General features: G+C 28.5%; 1 protein-coding gene across 3 annotated transcripts; it reads right to left on the reverse strand.

The window, feature by feature from the left end:
- Window positions 1-205: 205 nt before the first annotated feature.
- On the reverse strand, window positions 206-17,440 carry LOC107448801 (homologous recombination OB-fold protein). Of its 3 annotated transcripts, none has more exons than XM_016064141.3 (8): window positions 17,105-17,440; window positions 12,609-12,950; window positions 11,497-11,568; window positions 9,691-9,828; window positions 7,656-7,761; window positions 7,491-7,576; window positions 3,176-3,545; window positions 206-437 (listed from the first exon to the last, which is right to left on the reverse strand). In XM_016064141.3, exons 1-8 carry the CDS (start codon window positions 17,144-17,146, stop codon window positions 379-381), a joined length of 1,215 nt encoding a protein of 404 aa, XP_015919627.1. In that variant the 5' UTR covers window positions 17,147-17,440; the 3' UTR covers window positions 206-378. The 3 variants fall into 3 exon arrangements, with proteins under 3 accessions (XP_015919627.1, XP_015919628.1, XP_042901630.1); XM_016064142.2 differs by lacking the exon at window positions 17,105-17,440 and adding an exon at window positions 16,764-16,781; XM_043045696.2 differs by lacking the exon at window positions 12,609-12,950 and having other exon boundaries at window positions 17,105-17,282.
- Window positions 17,441-20,860: the final 3,420 nt, after the last annotated feature.

The raw sequence follows: 20,860 nt of genomic DNA on the forward strand, positions 1-20,860 counted from the left end.
ACTTTAGCCCATATCTAAACACATAAAAAACCTATTTAATGCCTATTACCCATTAAATTTATTTAATAGTTAATAAAAGTAACAACTTTCGCTTTTTCCGTTATAGAAGAAGAATTTTTACTGAATTTTATAAAAATTACTTTTGACTTGCTTGAAGAATTTAATTTGAAATTTTCAGATGCATGGTAGAGTGCTTAAAAGAAACTAGATATAATACATTTTTATTATGTAAATGAAAATACTCTTTTCACTTAATATATACATTAACTCAGATTCTTGGATGCATTGCAGCTAGAAACAAAAATAATTCTCTTTCTTGATCAGCTTTAACAATTGAAAATAAATATACATAGCTTGTAACTTCATTTTTAAAAATCTTCATAAATCCTCACAAAAAGTCTCTTCATCAAGATTTCCCAAAAGTTCATCAAAATCATCTAAAAAAAATTTAAATGCATAAAAAAAACTGCATTTTCAATAAGGAAACTAGGCATGCTCAGTAGAAAAATTTTAAATTGCAATTTTGCTGACCTTTCCAACTCTAAAAATTTGATGTTGTATCTATTTGTAGAATGATATAAAAGAGAGCTTAAACTGCAGCGAAAAGAAAATTTTATTTTAAATGCCACTCTAAGAAAACTGTGCACTAACATTTTCAATCATAAAATAATTCTTTAAATTTTCTGCAAAAACTTACTTACGAAAAGTATTTTATCTATTTTCAATATAGAAAAGAGAAAAAAAAGCAATTTTTGCTATTTTAGGCGTTTCACGACATAATTTTTGTTTTGCTCTGTAGTGGATGACAGAAAATATGAAATATTTAGGAAGATATGTATTTCCTAACTTCATTTGATAACCCTAAGTTCAAAAATTTTTACTTAAATTGTATTTTTTTTAAAAAAATCCATTATTTATAGTTTAGTTTGAAAATTTCGAATGCATCTATTTAATACACAGAAAAAAATTATTCTGAACTCTTTAATATTTTTAAATCAAATTATTAAGGAAAAATTTCTCTAGTAATATGCTTATAAAGAAAAACAGAATTTTGATTCGGTCATATTACTTCCAAAATGGACGAAATATTATCAGCTACATAGAAAATAGTAAAACTCTTAAATGAAATACTATTAACTAGGGGATCCACCCCTTGCACAACTCAACACCTGGCACTGCACTCACTGTTCCTTTCAAAGCTTTGAGCTCGCTCGTATTTTTAAAATGAAGAAAGTAGAAAGAGATGTCTTAAAGCTTCATTTATGGTCATTTTAAAATGCATGTCTAAATCTAAATAATTGATGCTTAAAATCGATACTGATTTTGTTTTCTTTAGTATTGTTGCTTAGTTCATGCATATGTGCAGGGCCAGGATAATCTGGTTGGTAAGGCGCCCATGTCCAACCGTTGGGGGTTTGGTCCTCACTGGCCGAAGACTCGCCGTGTAGTAAATAGTCCTCCATGTTCCCATAACAAATCATACATCAGGGGGTACTGATCCAGGGTCTGGATTGGGGTCAAAATTACAAGGCTACAAATTTGAACATGAGTAGTCGTAAACCCAAAATTAGTTTGGCTGTTCAACGACGGTTATAAAATAAAATGTGGAAATAGATCTTAATACAATAAAACTTCGTCTTTCTTTTGATATAACGTCCGATTTCCGTATTACATTAAAACATTTGTTGGACATAGTAATTCTTTTTTAATTTCAAAAGTGATATCATTTCTGTTGTTAATTTCAAAGCCTAGATGAGTGAAGCTATCAACTGCCTCACAGTTATACTCCTCACTTTTGAAGTAGATTTTCAAGATTTTGTGCAAGGCATGTATCTCATTAATTCTGAGGCCCGTCATAAGAGACTCTTTTTCTAAAGATAAGAAAGCTTCTTTTCTCTGGTTTTGATGTTGGAATCTCTAACCATTTTTTTTTAATTCTATTAAAAATAAGGCACGTTGGTGCATCCTTCTGTCAAACACACTTCTTCATTACCATAAACTATTCTGTATTAGATTATGATTTTAGTTTCATTTAATATGAGGCTTAACAACTTGCCTGGAATTTCAAACTCTGCTATGGGAGCCTTTTGATTAAAACTATAAGAAGTTTTAAATTAGATTACGCAGTGGTGTGTATCAATACCAAATTCTTTTGTCTTCATAATCTGTCAGATGTTGAATATCTGATCTATAGCTGCAGAAAATCTGTTAAATAGAATATTTGAAAATACTTAAACTTGCCGATTTCTCTATACAATATAACACTATAAGCCGATTCCTCTATGCAATGTAACACCCAAGTATATCTCCTTTCTTGTGTATTACACAGGCTATACTCATTTCCTTTTCCTTAGGTGTTATTTCCTGCTCCCATATTGCTTGTATAAAATCAAATTCTTAGTTAGTAGTTTTCTCTCCGCCATTTTTCAATAATTATTCATTATAATTCATCATTACAAGCACATTAAATAAAATATAAAAATCACTTAATGTTAGTTTTTTTTTTAACTACCTATAGCTCACAATAACAATAAGTACATTGATTAAGTTGTTATGTTACCCACGTTATACTGAGTAGTCAATAGTTTGAATGACCAATAATTTAAAAAACTGTTTTGGAAATACTATATATTTTACTGCGGTACTATAGAAAAGGAGGGTTGCCAGTATAAAATACTGGAATTATATCAAAGGTAGTTTGTAGGTAGTGGACAGTATCACAAAATAATAAATCCATAACTTTCATGGCTCCCTTGACACACTACTTTTACTACAAAAAAGCAATAAGATCAAATTCAACAAAACTGACCTCAAACATTTCTTATTAAACACCCATCAACAACTGTTTTAATAATATAACTAAACCCTAAAGGGAGAGAATATGCTCTTTTGAGTACAAAAACTACAGTGTGGCATAGTTATTGAAAATGATCATTCTTTTGAAATGAAAGTTTCATAATTGTTCTCAACAGTGCCACTTGTTGATGGACTTAGTAACTAAACATGAAACTTGATAAAAAATAAATCAGCCCATTTCCTGAGCGGAACGCAGCTAACTACATTTCCAATCTTCTTATGTCACTTTTAGAACACCCTTAACAAGTTACTTTTAGTTTATAGACAACAAAAAGATTAATACACCATAAGGATAAATTTTACAGTAATAAATACTTACCCATTTCTAAATCAGGATGACTCAAATTTGCTGCATCAATTGACCTATTTGAATGATTAATTACATTTGAGTTTGAAGGAGAATTGACATTAGCATGGGATATCCTTATGGGTAGAAATGTTCGAGATCCTGATGATGGTGTTAATTCATCGTTTCTGTTAAGTGTTTGTTTTAAGGTTGGTGTAATTTTTGAATGATGTAGTTTCCCAGACTTCTTTAAAAGTTTTGGAGTCTCTGGAAAAATGCAACCATTTAAAGATTCTTCAACTATACTATCCCAGTTTTGTATATGATGAACAGTTCCGTCATCAAGATATATGGATACTAAATTTGTCTTTTCTAACAGCATAACATTACATACAAATGTAATCTAAAAAGTAGAAATAAATCTAATTTATGAAAGAAAAACAGACTAAATATTAAAAGAACAAAACTAGGTGTTGAGAAAAATTGCACATGTAAATTCAATAAGCTCAAACAAATCTTATTTGCAACCTGAATATGGTTGTTACATTGCAAATGAAATATATACCGTTGGAAATCTATAGGACAAATTTTAATTGGCTTTACCAGCTTTCAACCAACTAAGTTAATTATAATAATATATCTAGATTTACATTTCAAATGGAACAAAAAAAAAAAAAAAGGTTTGAAGAACACACCTTTATCAATAAATCTCTAAAATTAAACAAAATTAAGTTCTAGCAAGTTTAATTTATTTTCAAAAATTGTTTCATTAGCAAAGCTTGTATTAATTTTGCGAATTATAAAACATAAGGTGCAGTGAGGCCTTTTCCAGAAAACAAATTATATTGCAATAATTTCTTATGAATTGTGCTACAGTTGAAAAATAATTTTTAACAACTTTTTTGGGTATATTTTTTACAAATTATCTTTTTCTAAAAGAAAAGCTTATTTAAAGTTTGCAGAGGAATAGGTTAAAACGTCAAAATAAAATAGTAGTTCAAATTTGTTTATTTAAAAAACCAAGCAAACTGTTATAGTGTCTTGAGTTGTACTAATATGTATTTATTTTTTTAAATCTAACAAATAAAAAAAACATTAAAATAAAAAATTTCCTCTTAATTAATGTGGTGTGTAAATTTTAAAATAGCAAAAATGTAAATTCTTAACAAGGTTTAATTCTCAGCTCATTGGCTTTAGATCTGAGACTTTTGAGCGAACTTCAAAGGAATGTTTAATTTAAATAAATAAAAAAAAACTTGAATTTAAGTACTAATAAAAATGGAACAAAATATATTAGTGTTTTATAAAAAAAATCTATGCAGTGGCAAAAAGGAAAATTTTAAAAATGTAAATAATCAAATAATTAGTTAAATAGCTTTGCAAAATTTAATTTTAAAATGAAGACGTTTAGGATGATACATTAGATACTGAGATACTTTAAAACTTTTAAAATTTTTGGCTATATATTCAGCAGTTCTAGATGTTTGGTAACTCATTACTAAGGCCCGGATTTTGATGACATTTGCATTTTTGGACGTTTTTTGTCTTTTAGAGCATTTTTTTAGATTTATAGGGCATTTTTCTTAAAAATTTTGGGGCGTATTTTGCATTTTAATGCATTTTTTAAAGTTTTTTGTTAATTTTTTCCAATTTTTATTATTTTTTTAATCAATTTTCATTATTACACTGGCTTCCAAACAATCAAGAAAATCTATAGAATATTAACAGGTGAAGTAAAATCTTTTCAAATTGAAGAAGAATTGTCAGCAAGTGAGACCGTCTTTTTCATGTACGCACCTATAACATCAGTAGACGTTGAAAGAAGCTTCTGCAGGAATGAAAATTTACTTTCAGACAAGAGACGCTCATTTACATTTCAAATTATCAACAAAAAAAAATAATAATCCAATGTAATTCTGATATTTAGTAATATTATGAGATGGAAGTTGTTATATCCATTAAAGTTTCGATACAAAATAAAAATATTTTGGTGTCAATATATTTTCCTTTTTTTTGTTATTTTAGGATATAAAACAAATTTTTCAAACTTTAATGAGCGTAGAACAAGTATTGCATTGTTTATAGTTTTTAAATGACTCATAATAATTTTAAAGAGCAAAAAATTTTCTTAATTCAATATTTTTACTTTATTTAAGGCATTTTTTGCGCAATTTTTGGATTTTTAAGGGCATTTTTTGCCTTTATTAAGGGCATTTTTTGCACTTTTTAGGGGCATTAGTTGAGATTTTTTAGGTCATCAAAATCCGGGCTCTACTCATTACTCTTAGGAGTGACTTAACACCATTTCATATAATCATTGTTGATGTTACGAGAGTTTGATTTTAGAAGCTATAAAGATACCTTTCGCAAAACAAGTATCTTTGTTTAAGCTTTTATTGCTTAATTCTAAAAATATATCATTCCAAATATATGCATACTAAAGCACACAACTAAAAAATAAAATAAAGCAGATGCATAACCACATTCAATCAAAAACATGTTTTTATAAAACTTGACAATCGTTAAATATAATATTTAATTCAAATCTCTTTACTAAATTAAGTGTAAATTAGCAGATATCTTTTATAATTAAGATAAAATGATATCGTTAAAAAACAATGAAAAATCATAAATTGGATTTACGCTAAGCTTAAAGTAAAGTTTCTCGTAAGTTTACTACATTTAGGTATTAATTGCTCTATTTATATATTTTTTCATTGTCACTAAATTAGATTTTTAAAAACAATTGTATTTTTTCACAGCTTTCACTATTTAAAAACAATTTAAACTTTAGATTTTTCTATAGAAAAATATGTAGATTAATGTGTTTTAAAAAAAAACGTAGGCCTCATAATTCAAAATTTTTCCATCCGTTATTAAATTAAATAATAAAAAATTATTAGAATTTATTTTTCACATGAAACTATATTCTGTGAGAAATTTTTTTTTTGAAATTGCTCAATTAGTTTCAAAGATATGATCAAAAACACAAAAATTAAAGGAACATACCATTAAGGGTATTATCTTAACAATACAGGGTACAACATAAAGGGTATTAACATTCTAACTTACATCCACTCTCCTGACAAAACTATAAGAGTCATGATTTCCAGATTGAGGCTAGCCCCATATTTCAAGGGTCATAAAGCCAAATAAAGTGATATATATATGTCATGGGCAATGTAAATAATTGGGCATTGTTTATAATGCCCGGGCAATTTAAAAAGTGCCCAAAAGGATATGACAAAATGATAAATTATGTTGCAATTATTACATTGCCCGGTCATTATGTATAATGCAAAAAGTCAAGTAGGCAATTTGTGTCACACACAGCCACAGGGTGTCATGGGATATTCATCCACTTTTAGATGCACCTGGATAATTTTTTTTTAAATTTTTTCCCGCACTTGCACTGTAAGATGAAGTAGTTGAACTGTAAGATTGCAACTACTTCAATTACTCTTATCCAGCACAGTTTTTATTAATTTTTTTTTAATTTTAAAGTAATAATTTCGGTATCAGTTTAAAATTGATTCAAACGCTTTGCTTAATTTTTTTTAAATATTTAAGCTATAGCAAAAGTGGCACTAGACCTAGTATATATTTCGGACATTTACCGAAGGTCTAGTCATACTAGGTCTCTACCCGGTATACCCTACACTGATGTTTTTTTAAGGTCAAATGCCACTGCCCGATACTCCAAACACTGATGTTTGTTCTAATCTATCGTCATAAGTATTATAATATCGAATAAAAATTATATCCACGAATAAATTAGTATCAAATTGGATGTAATAAATATTTTGGACATTCACCAAAGCGACTAATTTGATTGTCAACATTCACCGGTGAACATTGGCCAGTCAGAATCACACCACACGCACGTGGTTGTCCCATTGCTGTCAATTAATCAAAGTGCCCAAAGAAATAATAGCGGTATTTATAATGACCGGGCATTGTGAGAAATTATCGTAAAGTAATTCAAATTTATCAAATTGCCCAATTTTAATGGTCATTATTCATAATAACTAAGCATTATGAATACTGACCTAAATAATTACATCCCGTAACATATATATATCACATCCAAATATGTTTATCCAAAGAATATATGTTTTTGTATCTGTTTTCATAACTTAACAGTTAGCACTTAACAATAACTTGCATATTTGATGTCATTCTCAGGAACCATTAAGATATACACTTAGCTCATGGAATCCGATAATTGAAATAAAAATTATTCTAGGTGACTTTTTTTTGTGCACTGTACATATATAATCCATAGTGATAACAATAAAAACAAAATATGCATTAAAAAATTCATTTTTATATTATTGAAAAGTATTACTTTTTTCAGAACTAGGGAAGTTCCAGTTTTAATATAATTTCTGTAATGTTCAAGAACTTCTTTATCAACTTTTCCTGTGATTTCACCTGAAATGTTATAGAAAAATTCAAAATTATCTGAATATTTTTCTCTTTAATAACATTCAAATATGCATGCAAAACTAACCAGTGTCATCCATATAAATTGATACTGGTTCTTCAGAGTCAAATTGCTTTATATACAGACAAAGAATTGGAACAACTATATGTTTTGGCAATTTTTTCTTTGAAGTCTAAAATAAATAAATTCAGGATAATTAGTAGAAATTTAATTCTTCAATCACTTTTTCAACAAAATAAAATTTTATTAAAAGTCATTTAAAACAAATAAACAAATCAAACACCAAATATATGGTACCATTTTAAAGACTGGCATGACGTGAGTAAATATTATTTATTTCATAAAATTATCAGTCCTGTATTGCAATTTTGTAAAATCTTATTTTCTTAAAATGGAAGCTATTTTAAAAAATATAAAAAATTCTACAAATAGAGAATATCATTAATAGCCAATAACAATTTCAAATATTAGTTGAAAAAATATTTTTAGAATGATGTAAGCCTTCCTAATACAAAATAAATAGGCATTAAAAATTTGGCTTAATACAAATTACCAACAAAACTTCCATAATAGAAGATAATTAAAAGATGATATTCCCTGAAATTTGTTTCTTCAAAATGTTTTTTTAACATTTTCTTCAGAAATATTCAATCATATAAATAAAAAGCTTTAAAAATAAAATTTTTCAAATTATTAAAAATGAAAAAAATTATTTTGTATCTGTCACACCTTATGTGAAAACTAACTTAAAAAATTTCCCAACATTTTGTGCTTATTCCAGAATGATTTTTAAAAATTTCCCATTATTAATTTTCAGCTGTGTATTATTCTTAAACGTAAAATACATTACAAAACACTTATAAAAAAAACTATTAGAGTAGAAAATAAATGACTTAATAAAAGTAAAAGATTACTACAAGACTAATTTTTTGAAGAGGGAAAGAAAATTCCAATTTTAGGTACCTAAAAACTTAACTAATACATTCTCTGATTTTTTTTGGGCGGGGGGGGGGAGGTTTTTAAATTTAATTCCCTGATTTTTCTAGTTCTGTGGTCATCCTGATTTTACATAGATAAAGTTTATGGATAAAATGATGCACCCTAACATTGTTTTGTATTAGGATTGAAAAAAAAAACTTTTTCTTTTAATCACTTGAAAACCATGAATATTAAAACATTTTCATTTTATTATTTCTTTTGTTTTAGCTTTGTATCTGTTGATTTGTTTATGCTGTTAAATAGTCAAAATTTTGATCAGTGATAAATTCTATCCCCGGCAGCCCAAGACTCCCCGTGTAGTAAATGGTGATTGATGCATGTTAAATCTGTCGAGTTCTCCATGTTCCCATAACAAATCAATATCTCTGGGGATACTAATTCAGGAGTTTCCTTGTCGTCTGGAATGGTTCAAAATTACAAGACTATGGAGTCGAACGTTATTAATCGTAATCCCAAAATTGGGTCGGCTGTTCAACGACGGATATATAAAAATGGAAAAGTGTACAGAGACTTCATGTGGAATTTTCTGGTAACATTTATAACAGCATAGCAATGCATTCTATCAAATAATACATTGGATATTTATTTTTACAAAACACATTTTTTTTTCTCCCCGTTTTGCTATGAATGATTAATGAATTATCTTGCTAGTCAGAAAGAAAAGTAAAAATTGGGATTAGTAATTAATTTTGCTACAAGCAATTAGGATTAATTGAAACTTGTAATGTCATTCAGCACAGACTTTGATTAGCAATAATTTTAGCTTGGTCTCATTCAGGAATTAATTACAACTTGTGTAGTCATTGAACACAGGGCTTCAATTGAAATATAAGCAGTTGATTGCGAATATATTCTGCTTGTAGTGATTAAGAAATGATTAAAACCTATATAGGCATCCAGTTCCCCATTAGAAATTTGAGACTAATCAGAAAGTTGTTGAATTTTGAATAGCAAAATTTGTGTTTCGCAAACAAAGATACAAACAGACATAAAAGAAAATTAAGTAAAACATGGTAACACTGTATCTACAGCAGCTTTCATTTTGTTACACTATTGTTATAATTTACATGAGTTAATTACTATTTTATACATTTCTACTTACATCACTTCGAACTTGTTGAACACTGAAGTTTTGAGCATTTGAGAGGAAACTGTGGTTGGATGAAACATCTAGTTGAAGTTTGTTCCACGAGGGAGCCGCCAGCAACTCTTCAACAGAAAATTGAGAGCTTTTTATTGGCTACAAAAATATAAACAATTATAAATATTGTGAAATACAAATTTTTTTTTAAAAAAACTGAACTTTTAATACAATAATGAAAAATATAACAGCATTTTAATATTGTTATATTTTTTAGCTATACTAAAACAAGGTAAATATTTTTCACATAAAAAATAAAGATAAATTTTAGGCTTTTAAGCTAGCAGTTAGGCTCGTGGGTATCATCTCATATTACGTTTTTAAGTTTTGAAATTAAATATTTAATCAAGAATTGGTTGTATACTACATAAATGCAATCAATTTTACTACCTAAAAAATATAAGCTAATTTGAGTATAGCAAATATGATAAACTGATAACCATAAATTATATTAACACGAGTTGCTATTAATAATTTAAGCAATATTTAACCATGCATAGACAGTATTGAAAAAAAAATGGGAAAAATTAACTTTAAAAAGAATTTCATATGATTTTAATTTGAGGAGAAAAAAGAATATTAAAAAAAAAAAAAGAGTGCACTTTATTTGCTGTTTTTAGTGTACCATGTCATATATAAAATATGACAAGTTTGGACATAAGTATTTTATTCATATCTACCCAGTTCAATCCTAGTAGGAAAACTGCTATTGACAGCAACATCTGTTGGCTATTATGATACCAATACAAAATGTTTTTATGCCATTTAGAGATGAGACAGTCGCAATACAATAGCCCTACTCCAGCACAGGTTCTTTGGCTTAAATAAATTTTTAGGCTCTTGAAAAATTTTAATATGCTTAACTACCTTCAAATAAACAGACAGTATAAAAAAATATAAAATAATGTATATTATATCTCCACGAGTTTCGGCCTTATATCTTTAAAAAATTTTAGCTTTAACCAATTATGTTAAATCTCAGGTATGCTAGAGTTCAAACAAATCTAATCTACGTCAGGCTGGTATTCAAAATATTTACGATAAGAAAGCCGAAAACTTGCTCAAGCTGACGCCGCACGCTTTAAAATGCCTTTAAGGTGTTTACAAATTCGGCATTCAATGATATTTCAGAAAGTATTGAAAAAAAGTATCTTAATTATATAAAAATGAAAAATACTATGTTGTACATTTAACTTTAAATTTTAGTTTGCTTTATCAAGATTTAAATATCTAAAGTCGTTGCCGAGAGGAAGGATAAAAACAGGTCTTAGGCAGGGAAAGAGGGCACCAATATTTATTTAATCACTATTAGAGAGACAGCAATCATCCAAGTGACACAAAATGCGCTCCTCAATAAGAGTTAGGAAAACTCTTGCAAAGTAAATCCGTAAAATATTTCATTTAAGAGAATAAGGAAAAAAAAGAGAAATTATAATTGGTCTGTTAAATAGGTCCAGGGAAAACGTCTTTCCCACAAAGGGAAAAATGTCAAAATGTTAATTAGGGCATACTTGAACTAAAAATAGATTAAAACACAGGAAGAGAATTTTTAAGTGTGAGAAAGAGCGTTTCATTTTGAACAATAAATTAAGAAAAAGATTAATAGAAAAGGAATAACATAAAAAGTTTAGTTGAGGCTGTTTTTTGTTAGATATATATATATATGNTATATATATATATATATATATATACACACATATGTCATATAACATAATGAAATACTAATTGATAAAAGAGCTAATAATTTGCTAGGAACAGAAACATTACTTCAACTTCCAAATCAGTAGGCTTAAAGATCTCGGAAACATCAGAACTACCAACTGACACTTTTCTAGGAGGCTAATTGAAATATAAAATGTGATAAGTTATACATATCAAAATGCACTATTTAAAAATATTATACTACATTGTAAAATGCTTTCTTTACACAATTTAGAACAATTAATTCTCAGAATTTATGAAGAAGAAAAAACTTATGCAACTATGTAAACTTTAGACTCAAACAAAGATATGAAATAAATAATCCTAAGAAATTAATTAAGAAATCTAAGAGGTAAATTCAGTTCTTGCTAACTTATTTATCAAAATATCCCTCTTTTTCTAATCCTTGCAATTATAAATATCATTTTTGTTCTAGGTTAGCAACAAAACTACCTCAAAAATAGCTCAATTTACTTTCAGACAATTTATGCTTATTTGAATGCCAGTTTAAAAGTGAATTTATGCTTATTTCCCTCCTCTAAGCAAAAATTTGGATAAAAAATAAGAAACTTAAATTAGTCTTCAGTGAAAAAAAAAATATTCAAAAGTTTAATTTGATAAAAGTAAATTTAAATAAATTGTTATACTAAATGTATATTAAATAAAAGTAAATATTACATATAAATCTAAAAAGGGATTTAAAAAAAATTAATATAATATAGTAGAAGATCTTTATAACGCAAATCTTGAAATCTGTGGCTTAGCGGTTTAAGGAATTTCTTAACAAATCGATCATTATACTTATCTTTAAACTTTCTAAATATGGCAATATTAGTCTGAGACAGATTTCTTAACAAATAGATCATTATACTTATCTTTAAACTTTCTAAATATGGCAATATTAGTCTGAGACAGATCAATCTTAAAATGCTTTAATAATTTTATACTAAATGCTTTAATATTTGTAAATAGTTTTAAAAACACAAAATTTGCACTTATACCTATTTATTATTTATACAAAAAAACTGAAATTTTTTGCAGAATTAGCAGGAAGCAAATTAATCCATTTTGCTTGCTTAACTTTTTAAATACGAATATATAGAATTGAATTATATACATCTTCTACTGTATCTTGAATATTGTATTATAAATTTTCCAAAGAATTAATAAACTACTACCTCATCAAAGAAAATTCCAGCTGGGCCTGGAAACTTTCTTTTAATTGCTTTTGGTGTATATCCAGGAAAAAAACGGTGATTAGTACTGAAATTTTCATCTTGAACAAAACTTGAGTAATTTATATCAGGATTAATATCATGATAATCATCAGAGTTTTTGATATCACAAAAATCAGTTTTTTTATAGGAACTAGAGATTTCGGAATGATAGTTTTTTAATTGATTTTGGTGTGTAGATGGAAGTAACTCATTTCTCAGTTTCACTGAGTTACTCTCTTCTGCCACTTTCTGTGAAGATGCTTCGATCTCAGATATACTTCGTAAAGCATCAGCAAAGAACTCCTGATTAAGAAAAATTAATGATAGATCAAGCTTTTAGTAAATATCATCAATAAATGAGATCACTGGAATCTTTTGATCCCAGGTATAATAAAGAAAATATACAAAACTAATGCAGACAACTTAACTTATCGATAGACATTTTAAAACACAGAATGATTAAAATTTAGACATAATTTGTGAAAAATTAAAAATTATATTGAAAAATCAACACAAAAATATGGTAAAAATAAGAATTTATCGTTTCTTAAGGGATACAAAAATAAAATTTTAAGAAAAAGTATTTCGTGAAACTATTGTTTTTTGTAAAGTTGAATTTGTGAAACTACCGTTTTTCCCAAAGTTGAATTTGTGAAGGTACCGCTAAACGGTAGTAAATTAGGCCTAGGCAGATCCCTGGAAAACAAAATTAAATTTTGAGGCATTATAAAGAAATTTGCTCAAGTATCAAGAGTGTTAAAAAGAATTATGCAACCTTCACAATTGCTAAGGTTGCAAATTTGTTGCAACATAAATTCCCGTGAATTATTAATGTTTTTACTAAAACCTGCAAATTTTTCTAAATTGTACAAATTCAGCAAAATTATTTTAAAAACGGGAGATTTATATTTTTAAATTTTTTATTTAATTTTTAACAGTAATTAGTACTTTCTGAACATTCAAAATTGAAGATGTATAACTAATTAAACATTTCAAAATGTCTAAATCAAAATTATAAGAAAATAATTCAGGTATGATCCGAATACTGCTAATTAAGTGGATTTTTCTTGAGATTATTGCATTAGACGAATAAAATTTCAAATCCTTTGCGAAAATGTCAAATCCGTCCAATGAAAATTTGACGAATGTTAAAACGATAATGAAAATAATTTATCATTGCACAATATTTCATTCATTTCAATAAAAATATTACTATTACATAAAATTAATATTAATATAATTTTTCAACTCTTTTATTTTGTTATTTGTACCATATCCATGACTTTTAGTACGACTTTTTTGACCATGACCTATTTTTTTTTATACCTGTATTCCTGGAAGTTTTTCAAATTTCTCACAAATTTCAGCTCTTTTTTCTACGATAAACTTGCAACTTCAACAATAACCATACTAGCAGTGCCATAGCGAGCTTAACTCGCGCCCGGGGCACAATACCTTTCCCCCCCCCACTCAAAAACCATCTAATATTGTAAGTAAAATATACTCGCAAAGTAATAAATAAATTAAGTAAAATAAATAAAGTCATAGGCTCAAGCTAGGCATTAAATTTGAGACAAAAAATGTAGTTGAGAAAACAAGACTAGATTTTGAAATGTATATGATCATCTAGAATTAGTTCAAAAGATACCCATTATTTATTTTACATATTTATAAAGAAATATTTTAAAAACATGCAGTTTTAAAAACAATAAAAAAGTAAATATTTATTATCTCTAAGGAGATACATATATTCAATAATATGATTATAATACATTAATAAAACTAATTACTATGCATAAATTTTCCGCTTTTGATGAAGCAAATTTATCAATAATATCATCAAAGTTGATAATTTCAAATTTTTCCTTCCACACTTGAAAATACTAGGTCACTTAGGCGATCTTGTTCCATCGTTGATCGTAGATATGTCAAAATTAATTTTAATTTGCTGAATGACCATTCGCAGCTAGCAATTGATACTGAGATAGTCAGGAGTATTTGAAGTGCCACTCTTAGGTTTGGAAAAACATCTTCTCAATATGGGATAATAAAAGTAAGAGATTCTAATGGAGTTTTAAGTTCAATTTCTTTTCTACTGCGGAGTAACATTTTGCAGTCACATACTTCGATAAAGAGTTCTATTCCATTGAAATCTGTATTATAAAATTCACCCAAATATTTTTAAAAAATTTCAAGGTCGTTATCAACATTATCCTTGTTTAATAAGCTTTCAACGTCTAGTAGAAATCCAAATTTGAAATTAAGGTCACTTAATCGTGTATATATTTCTTGTTGGAGACGATCAAGAACACTTTTCATAACGCGAGAAATTTCACTTTCTGCGGAAAGACTGACATCTCTAGCCAATTCTCCGGGCATTTTGCGGCGTCTTCTTACACATATTGTTGCATCAATATCCCATTTTTCACAAAGAGACTTCGCTTTTTCTATTGCCTCTTCACAGAGCTTGTCTCGAATTTCGGCTAGTTCAGTTGCCAATGATTCAAGATCATGGAACGCTTCTCTAAAATTCATTCTAGGATCTTGTAATCTGAGCTGCACACGATCATTGCTCCTTAAGATTTCATATCAGAAATGAAATAAAGTTATGAAACTAAAAGTTAGTATATATTGAAACAGAATTGGAGCACCCTGTAAATATTTGGAGATAATATATGTAACCACACAGCGTAGATGCCATAAGGAAGTGCTGACAGACACAGGTCGAGTCAGCCCTGCCATTAGAAAAGACGTGTCATTTCTATTATTAATATATTATTACAGTTTGATTAGTGTTCCTTTTTATTTACGAATTAACATTTATTATATTGCACTGGCACTAAATTTAAAATATATTTTCCAGAAATAAATTAAAATAAAAATTATCCAACAATTTTGTTTTGTTGACCATTTGGCGCCCCTTGTGAGTAGCACCCGGGGCATGATGCCCCCCCTTGCTCTCCCATCGCTACGCCACTGCATACTAGTAACAATATCTACTTTTATTTTATCAAAACATGAACTTTACGCAATGTTTCCCATGTCAATAGAAAATCTATAGGAATCCTTCTTAGTTTAAATTGCCCAATATTTTTAAATGCCTACGTTTGAATCAAAAAAATCTAAGTTTATGGGAATATATCTCTATCATGATCTATGACAAAAAAAAAAAANAAAAAAAAAAAAAAAAAAAAAAAAAAAAAAAAAAAAAAAAAAAAAAAGACAAGTCTTGACAACTTCTGGGCAGCGACCTGCGAGAAACTAAAAAAATACATTACACAAGGTAAGCAACTTGAAGAGTAGAATTCTCAGAGACATCCGACAAACCTTTACATGTTTCTTTTTTTTAAAAAAAATAATAAATAAATGCAAATTTAAAATCCATTTGGGGAATTGGCAATAGTTGTTGGTGCGATAGATCAAGATATGGATATTTGAGCCCAAGTTAATAAATTAAAAAACATTTTTATTTTACTAATGATATCTTTTAGTTCTTGTGCACAAATAATTATATTATATTCAACTTTGTATTCAAGAACTTTACTATTCTATAACTCTAAAATGAAGTAACTGAAATTAAAAGCTAAAAAAATTAAAAATGCCTCATAAAAATATGGTTAGCTGTAGATGTGAGAATAATTATTAAATCTTTCTTTTTCTAATAAATAATGTGAAATTGTTACATTTTTTACACGCAATTATCTTTAAATTTATCAGTAATCCTTTTTTTAATTTATAATTAATTTTTTCTACAATATTACCTTTATATTCATATTAAAATTATTATTCTAATTAGTATTAACATATTTCAAAAATACTCATTATATCTAAAAGCTTTATCTTTAATTCATTTGAGGCATTTATGACAATTATACTTCTTAATTAGTTAATTAAAATTTATTTATATTGCAATATGTCTTTACCACTGAGAATATTTTAAATTATTAATAGTACAAAATAATTTAATGGTAGCTATGAATTTTAAAGGAAAAAATGCTGATTTAATTTATGTCTCACTAAGTATTTCATTCAAATTATTAATACTTCAAACAATAGTAATTTAACAGAATAAAAGCTATAAAAAAAAAATTTAATGCTCTTCTCACCAATACTCACCATGTTAAGTTAAAAATACTAGAGAAACGTTATTTCCGATTTCAAGCAAACAAGCAAAAATTTCACGCTTAAAAGTTTTATAGCAATCAAAAGTTTTACAAATTAAATTTAATCTCATATTCATATAATTTCTTATAACATCTTTAAATAACAAGATGAATAGTGAATATTTTACAAAACATATTTGCAACCATTAACAATAGAAAACTAAAATAGCCAAAAATAACCACATCGTCAAACCATTTATAAAAAAAAAAAAAATCAAATATAGACTTAGTTAATAAAAATACACTTTTTTAGAGAAATAGAGCAAATATGGTTGAAACATATCTAAATCTTACATCGTCTTCCTCAAAAGAACAATTTCCTGTTATATCCACCATGAGTAAAAAATATTTAATGTTATTTAATAGCTTTTTTAATTGATTATAAATAAAATTTTAGCTCATTTCGATTTTAAACTTCGAGCGCGTGATGCAAGCGCAAATTGTCAACTCGTTGTTGTCAACAGTACAACTTTTCTACAATGAAAAAAAAACGGTTCAGCGTCATACAGTTGAAAAGGTTTAAACTATTTAAAAATATTAATAATGCTTTATAACCAATGCGGAAAACTGCATGAAAAAAACGATTAAACCTTTTTCGTTCACATATTCATCCCCTATTTCGTTTCCTTCGCTTGTATTCTTTCAATCTTTTCTTTTCATGCCGGGATGGCTGAGAGACAAGATGGATTGGAACGCAATAATATCGATTGGTTGATAATATCGATTTAAATTAAATCAATTTTTAAATTAAAATTTCGTTGTTATAGTTTATTTACGTCGCACTAGAGCTGCACGATGGGTTATTGCCGACAGTCTGGGAAACATGCCTGAGGATGATATAAAGGCATGGCATCACAATTTTGATCCTCTGCACCTTACGGTAGAACAATTTAACGAGGACCAATACCGCACATCCTCGATCCTTTCGTAGATTGATCCAAGTGGTCACCAACCCCCCACACTGACCTCAGATAGTGATGCTTGACTTCAGTGTTCCATTGGGAACCGTGTCTTAACGATCAGTCCACCTATTATTATACTCTTATCTATTATAAATATGCACTTTCTTATTAATAACTTAGATGTCTACATTTGATTTGTTGATTTGTTCATTTACGTCGTACTAGAGCTGCACAATGGGCTATTAGCGACGGTCTGGGAAACATCCCTGAGGAGGATCCGAAGACATGCCATCACAATTTAGATCCTCAGCAGAGGAGATGACACCCCCGCTTCGGTAGCCCGACGACCTGCACGCGAAGTCGAGCACTTTACGGTAGAACAGTTTAACGAGGACCAATACCGCACACCCTCGGTCCCTACGCAGACTGATCCAAGTGGTCACCCACATGCACACTGACCGCAACCAGTGATACTTGACTTCGGTGATCTGCTGGGAACCGTGTCTTAACGATCAGTCCACTGCCTAGGTGTCTACACATCACAAATATTTCCGCGTAGCTCGAATACGCTATCGAGGGAGAAGACAGGTTCCATATTTTGACCCTCCCCCCATCTTCTCAGCTGTATAGAAATGTGCTATAATGTCTCCTCTTAAAATTTTTCGTATTTACTTGTCAAAATTATTTTCTAAATTTCCATGACGCTTTCTCTTATTACTATGTTCAATATAATTTTCAGTTCCATATAGTTTCCTACTTTAAAAGTTTTTAATCTATTTGAAAATCGTCTAGCAGTGAACTGATAGTAAAGACACGGTTCCCAGTAAAACACCGAAAACAAGCATCACTGGCAAAGGTCAGTAAGCGGATGGGTGACCACTTTGATCAGCCTGCGTAGGGACCGAGGGATTGCGGTATCGGTCCTCGTTAAACTGTTCGATCGTGAAGTGGTCTTCTTTGCAAGCTGGTCGTCAGGCTATACCAAAGTAAGGTAGTCATCCCCTCTGCAAAGGATCGAAATTACGATGATATGTCTTCGGATTATCTTCAGGGATTTTCAGGGAGGGGGAGAAATTAATGTACTTCCTTCTCCTATGAGAGAGTTCAACTCTACTCCACCTGTAGCTCATTTCGATCTCCAATGGTTCGTAGAATAGTTCGAGGGCCTGACTTCAAGTATGCTAATTAATGAGTGAAGATGATATAATTCTACAAAATATAATTTGCAAAGTCATATACAAGAAACATACTATCTCAGAATAAACATACCTTTTTTTTTAATGACTGATCCCCAAAATGTAAGGGGATAAATATGATCCCAATAGTTTGGTCGGAAAAGTTGCAAAAATTTGGATTTCTTTAATACGACTTTTATTTGTGAACTTTTTAAGCGAATCGAATAAAAACATTTTTTGCCCAATTTGATTACCCAAAGATAATTCCATGCAAAAAATAATTTCTAAACATTATTTAATACAATTTTAACATCGTATTTAATATTTGCCGAAAGCATTTTGAATTTAATGGTATATAATTTTTACATCATTTTGAAGAATGTAATTCTCAATTGCAAAATACCAAATTTGTGAGCAATCTGTTGAATTTCTAAGTTATCAAATTAAGAAAAAGTTATACAGTACACTCCCGATTATCCGTGCGCGGATTATCCGGTTTGCGGATTATCCGTGCTCATTCCGGAGTCAAACAAAAAATTTGACGAGAAACATTTTTACGATTAAAAAATTTGATTCATGAAGTTATAACACTAAAAAATTTTTAGAAGCAATATTATTGGATTGCAGTATATGTAATATCAGCAGCATGGTCAAAGGTAAAATCATCTACGTTATTACGATCGTGGAGAAAGATCATACCGCTTGATGAACAATCTTTAGATATTCAAGAACAATATGATAATAGTATTCTTGAGCAAGCAAAATAAATCTAAGGTTTCGAAATTTTTGATGAAGAAAATTTAGAAGATTAGTTTCAAAGTGTGAGCCTGTCTTCCTGTATTTGACAGATGATGACATCGTTACTTGTTAAATCAAACAGTGATGATAGTAACTGATGCAGAAGATGTAGTAAATGAGGGAAATACAATTTCTCATTCTGCTGCTCTGTGGAAACTTTATTAGATTATACGGGAGGATTTTACATTACTGCGGTTTGTAAAATATGTGTCAATATATGGTAAAGTTGCATTAAAAATTTTTTTAAGCAGCAAACGTTAAAAGGAAAATTCCTAATTTGATGTTATACAACGTGCAAGTATCAGTAATTTTTCTATTTTTTGTACTGGTATTGATTTTTTCTTTAATAAAAAGGAGTTTTCGGATTATCCGTGCGACCTGTCCCGGTGATTAACCCGGATAATCGGGAGTGCACTGTATTTAGAATTTTATTTTTCGAGAATTATTGAACTAATTTTGTTCAAATTTCGTAATTTGTCATACAAAATTACATTTCCTAAAAAGATGTAAATTTTTTTTATAATTTACAGTTAAAAGTTTTATAAAAAAATAAATGATTATTAAAAAAAGAATATCATGTAATTATCGTTGGATAAAAGAATTTTATAATTATGTGCAAAACATTTTCGGTTCATTTATAAAGTTCTCGAAGTATGGCGAAATACGCAAAATGTGAAATAAGCACCTACAAATTATATTGAGCAACAAGAATTCAAATCCATCCAAAAAAGGTATGTTTATTCAGAGAAGGTACGTTTTTGTGTCTGATTTCGTAACTTAAAAAAATTGCCTCAACACAACTAATTAATTAGCATATTTATCTTGAAACATTAAGATCGAGAGACGGTAATTGAAAATCTTATTATTAGATCAAAGGTTAATCAGGGTATTCCATTTTTCATTTTAGGCGCTGTACATGAACATGTAATCAAATTAAATTAACCAATTCGTTTTGAAAATATGTAGCGAAAAAAACAAAAATGGGATCTTTTTTATTTTTCGTATCTTTTTTTATTTATAATATATTTCTTTGCATGAAATTTTGATTATTTATTAAATTAGGATCTTGTGATACGAGAGACAAATTTTTATTATTTACTTATCTTCGATTTTTGAAAATTCCCGTTTCATTTATTCAATATTCAGTAATTTTGAGACAAATGAACAAATAGTAA

The sequence above is a fragment of the Parasteatoda tepidariorum genome, chromosome 7, assembly GCF_043381705.1.
Source record: "Parasteatoda tepidariorum isolate YZ-2023 chromosome 7, CAS_Ptep_4.0, whole genome shotgun sequence".
In the NCBI taxonomy this organism is placed as follows: domain Eukaryota; kingdom Metazoa; phylum Arthropoda; class Arachnida; order Araneae; family Theridiidae; genus Parasteatoda; species Parasteatoda tepidariorum.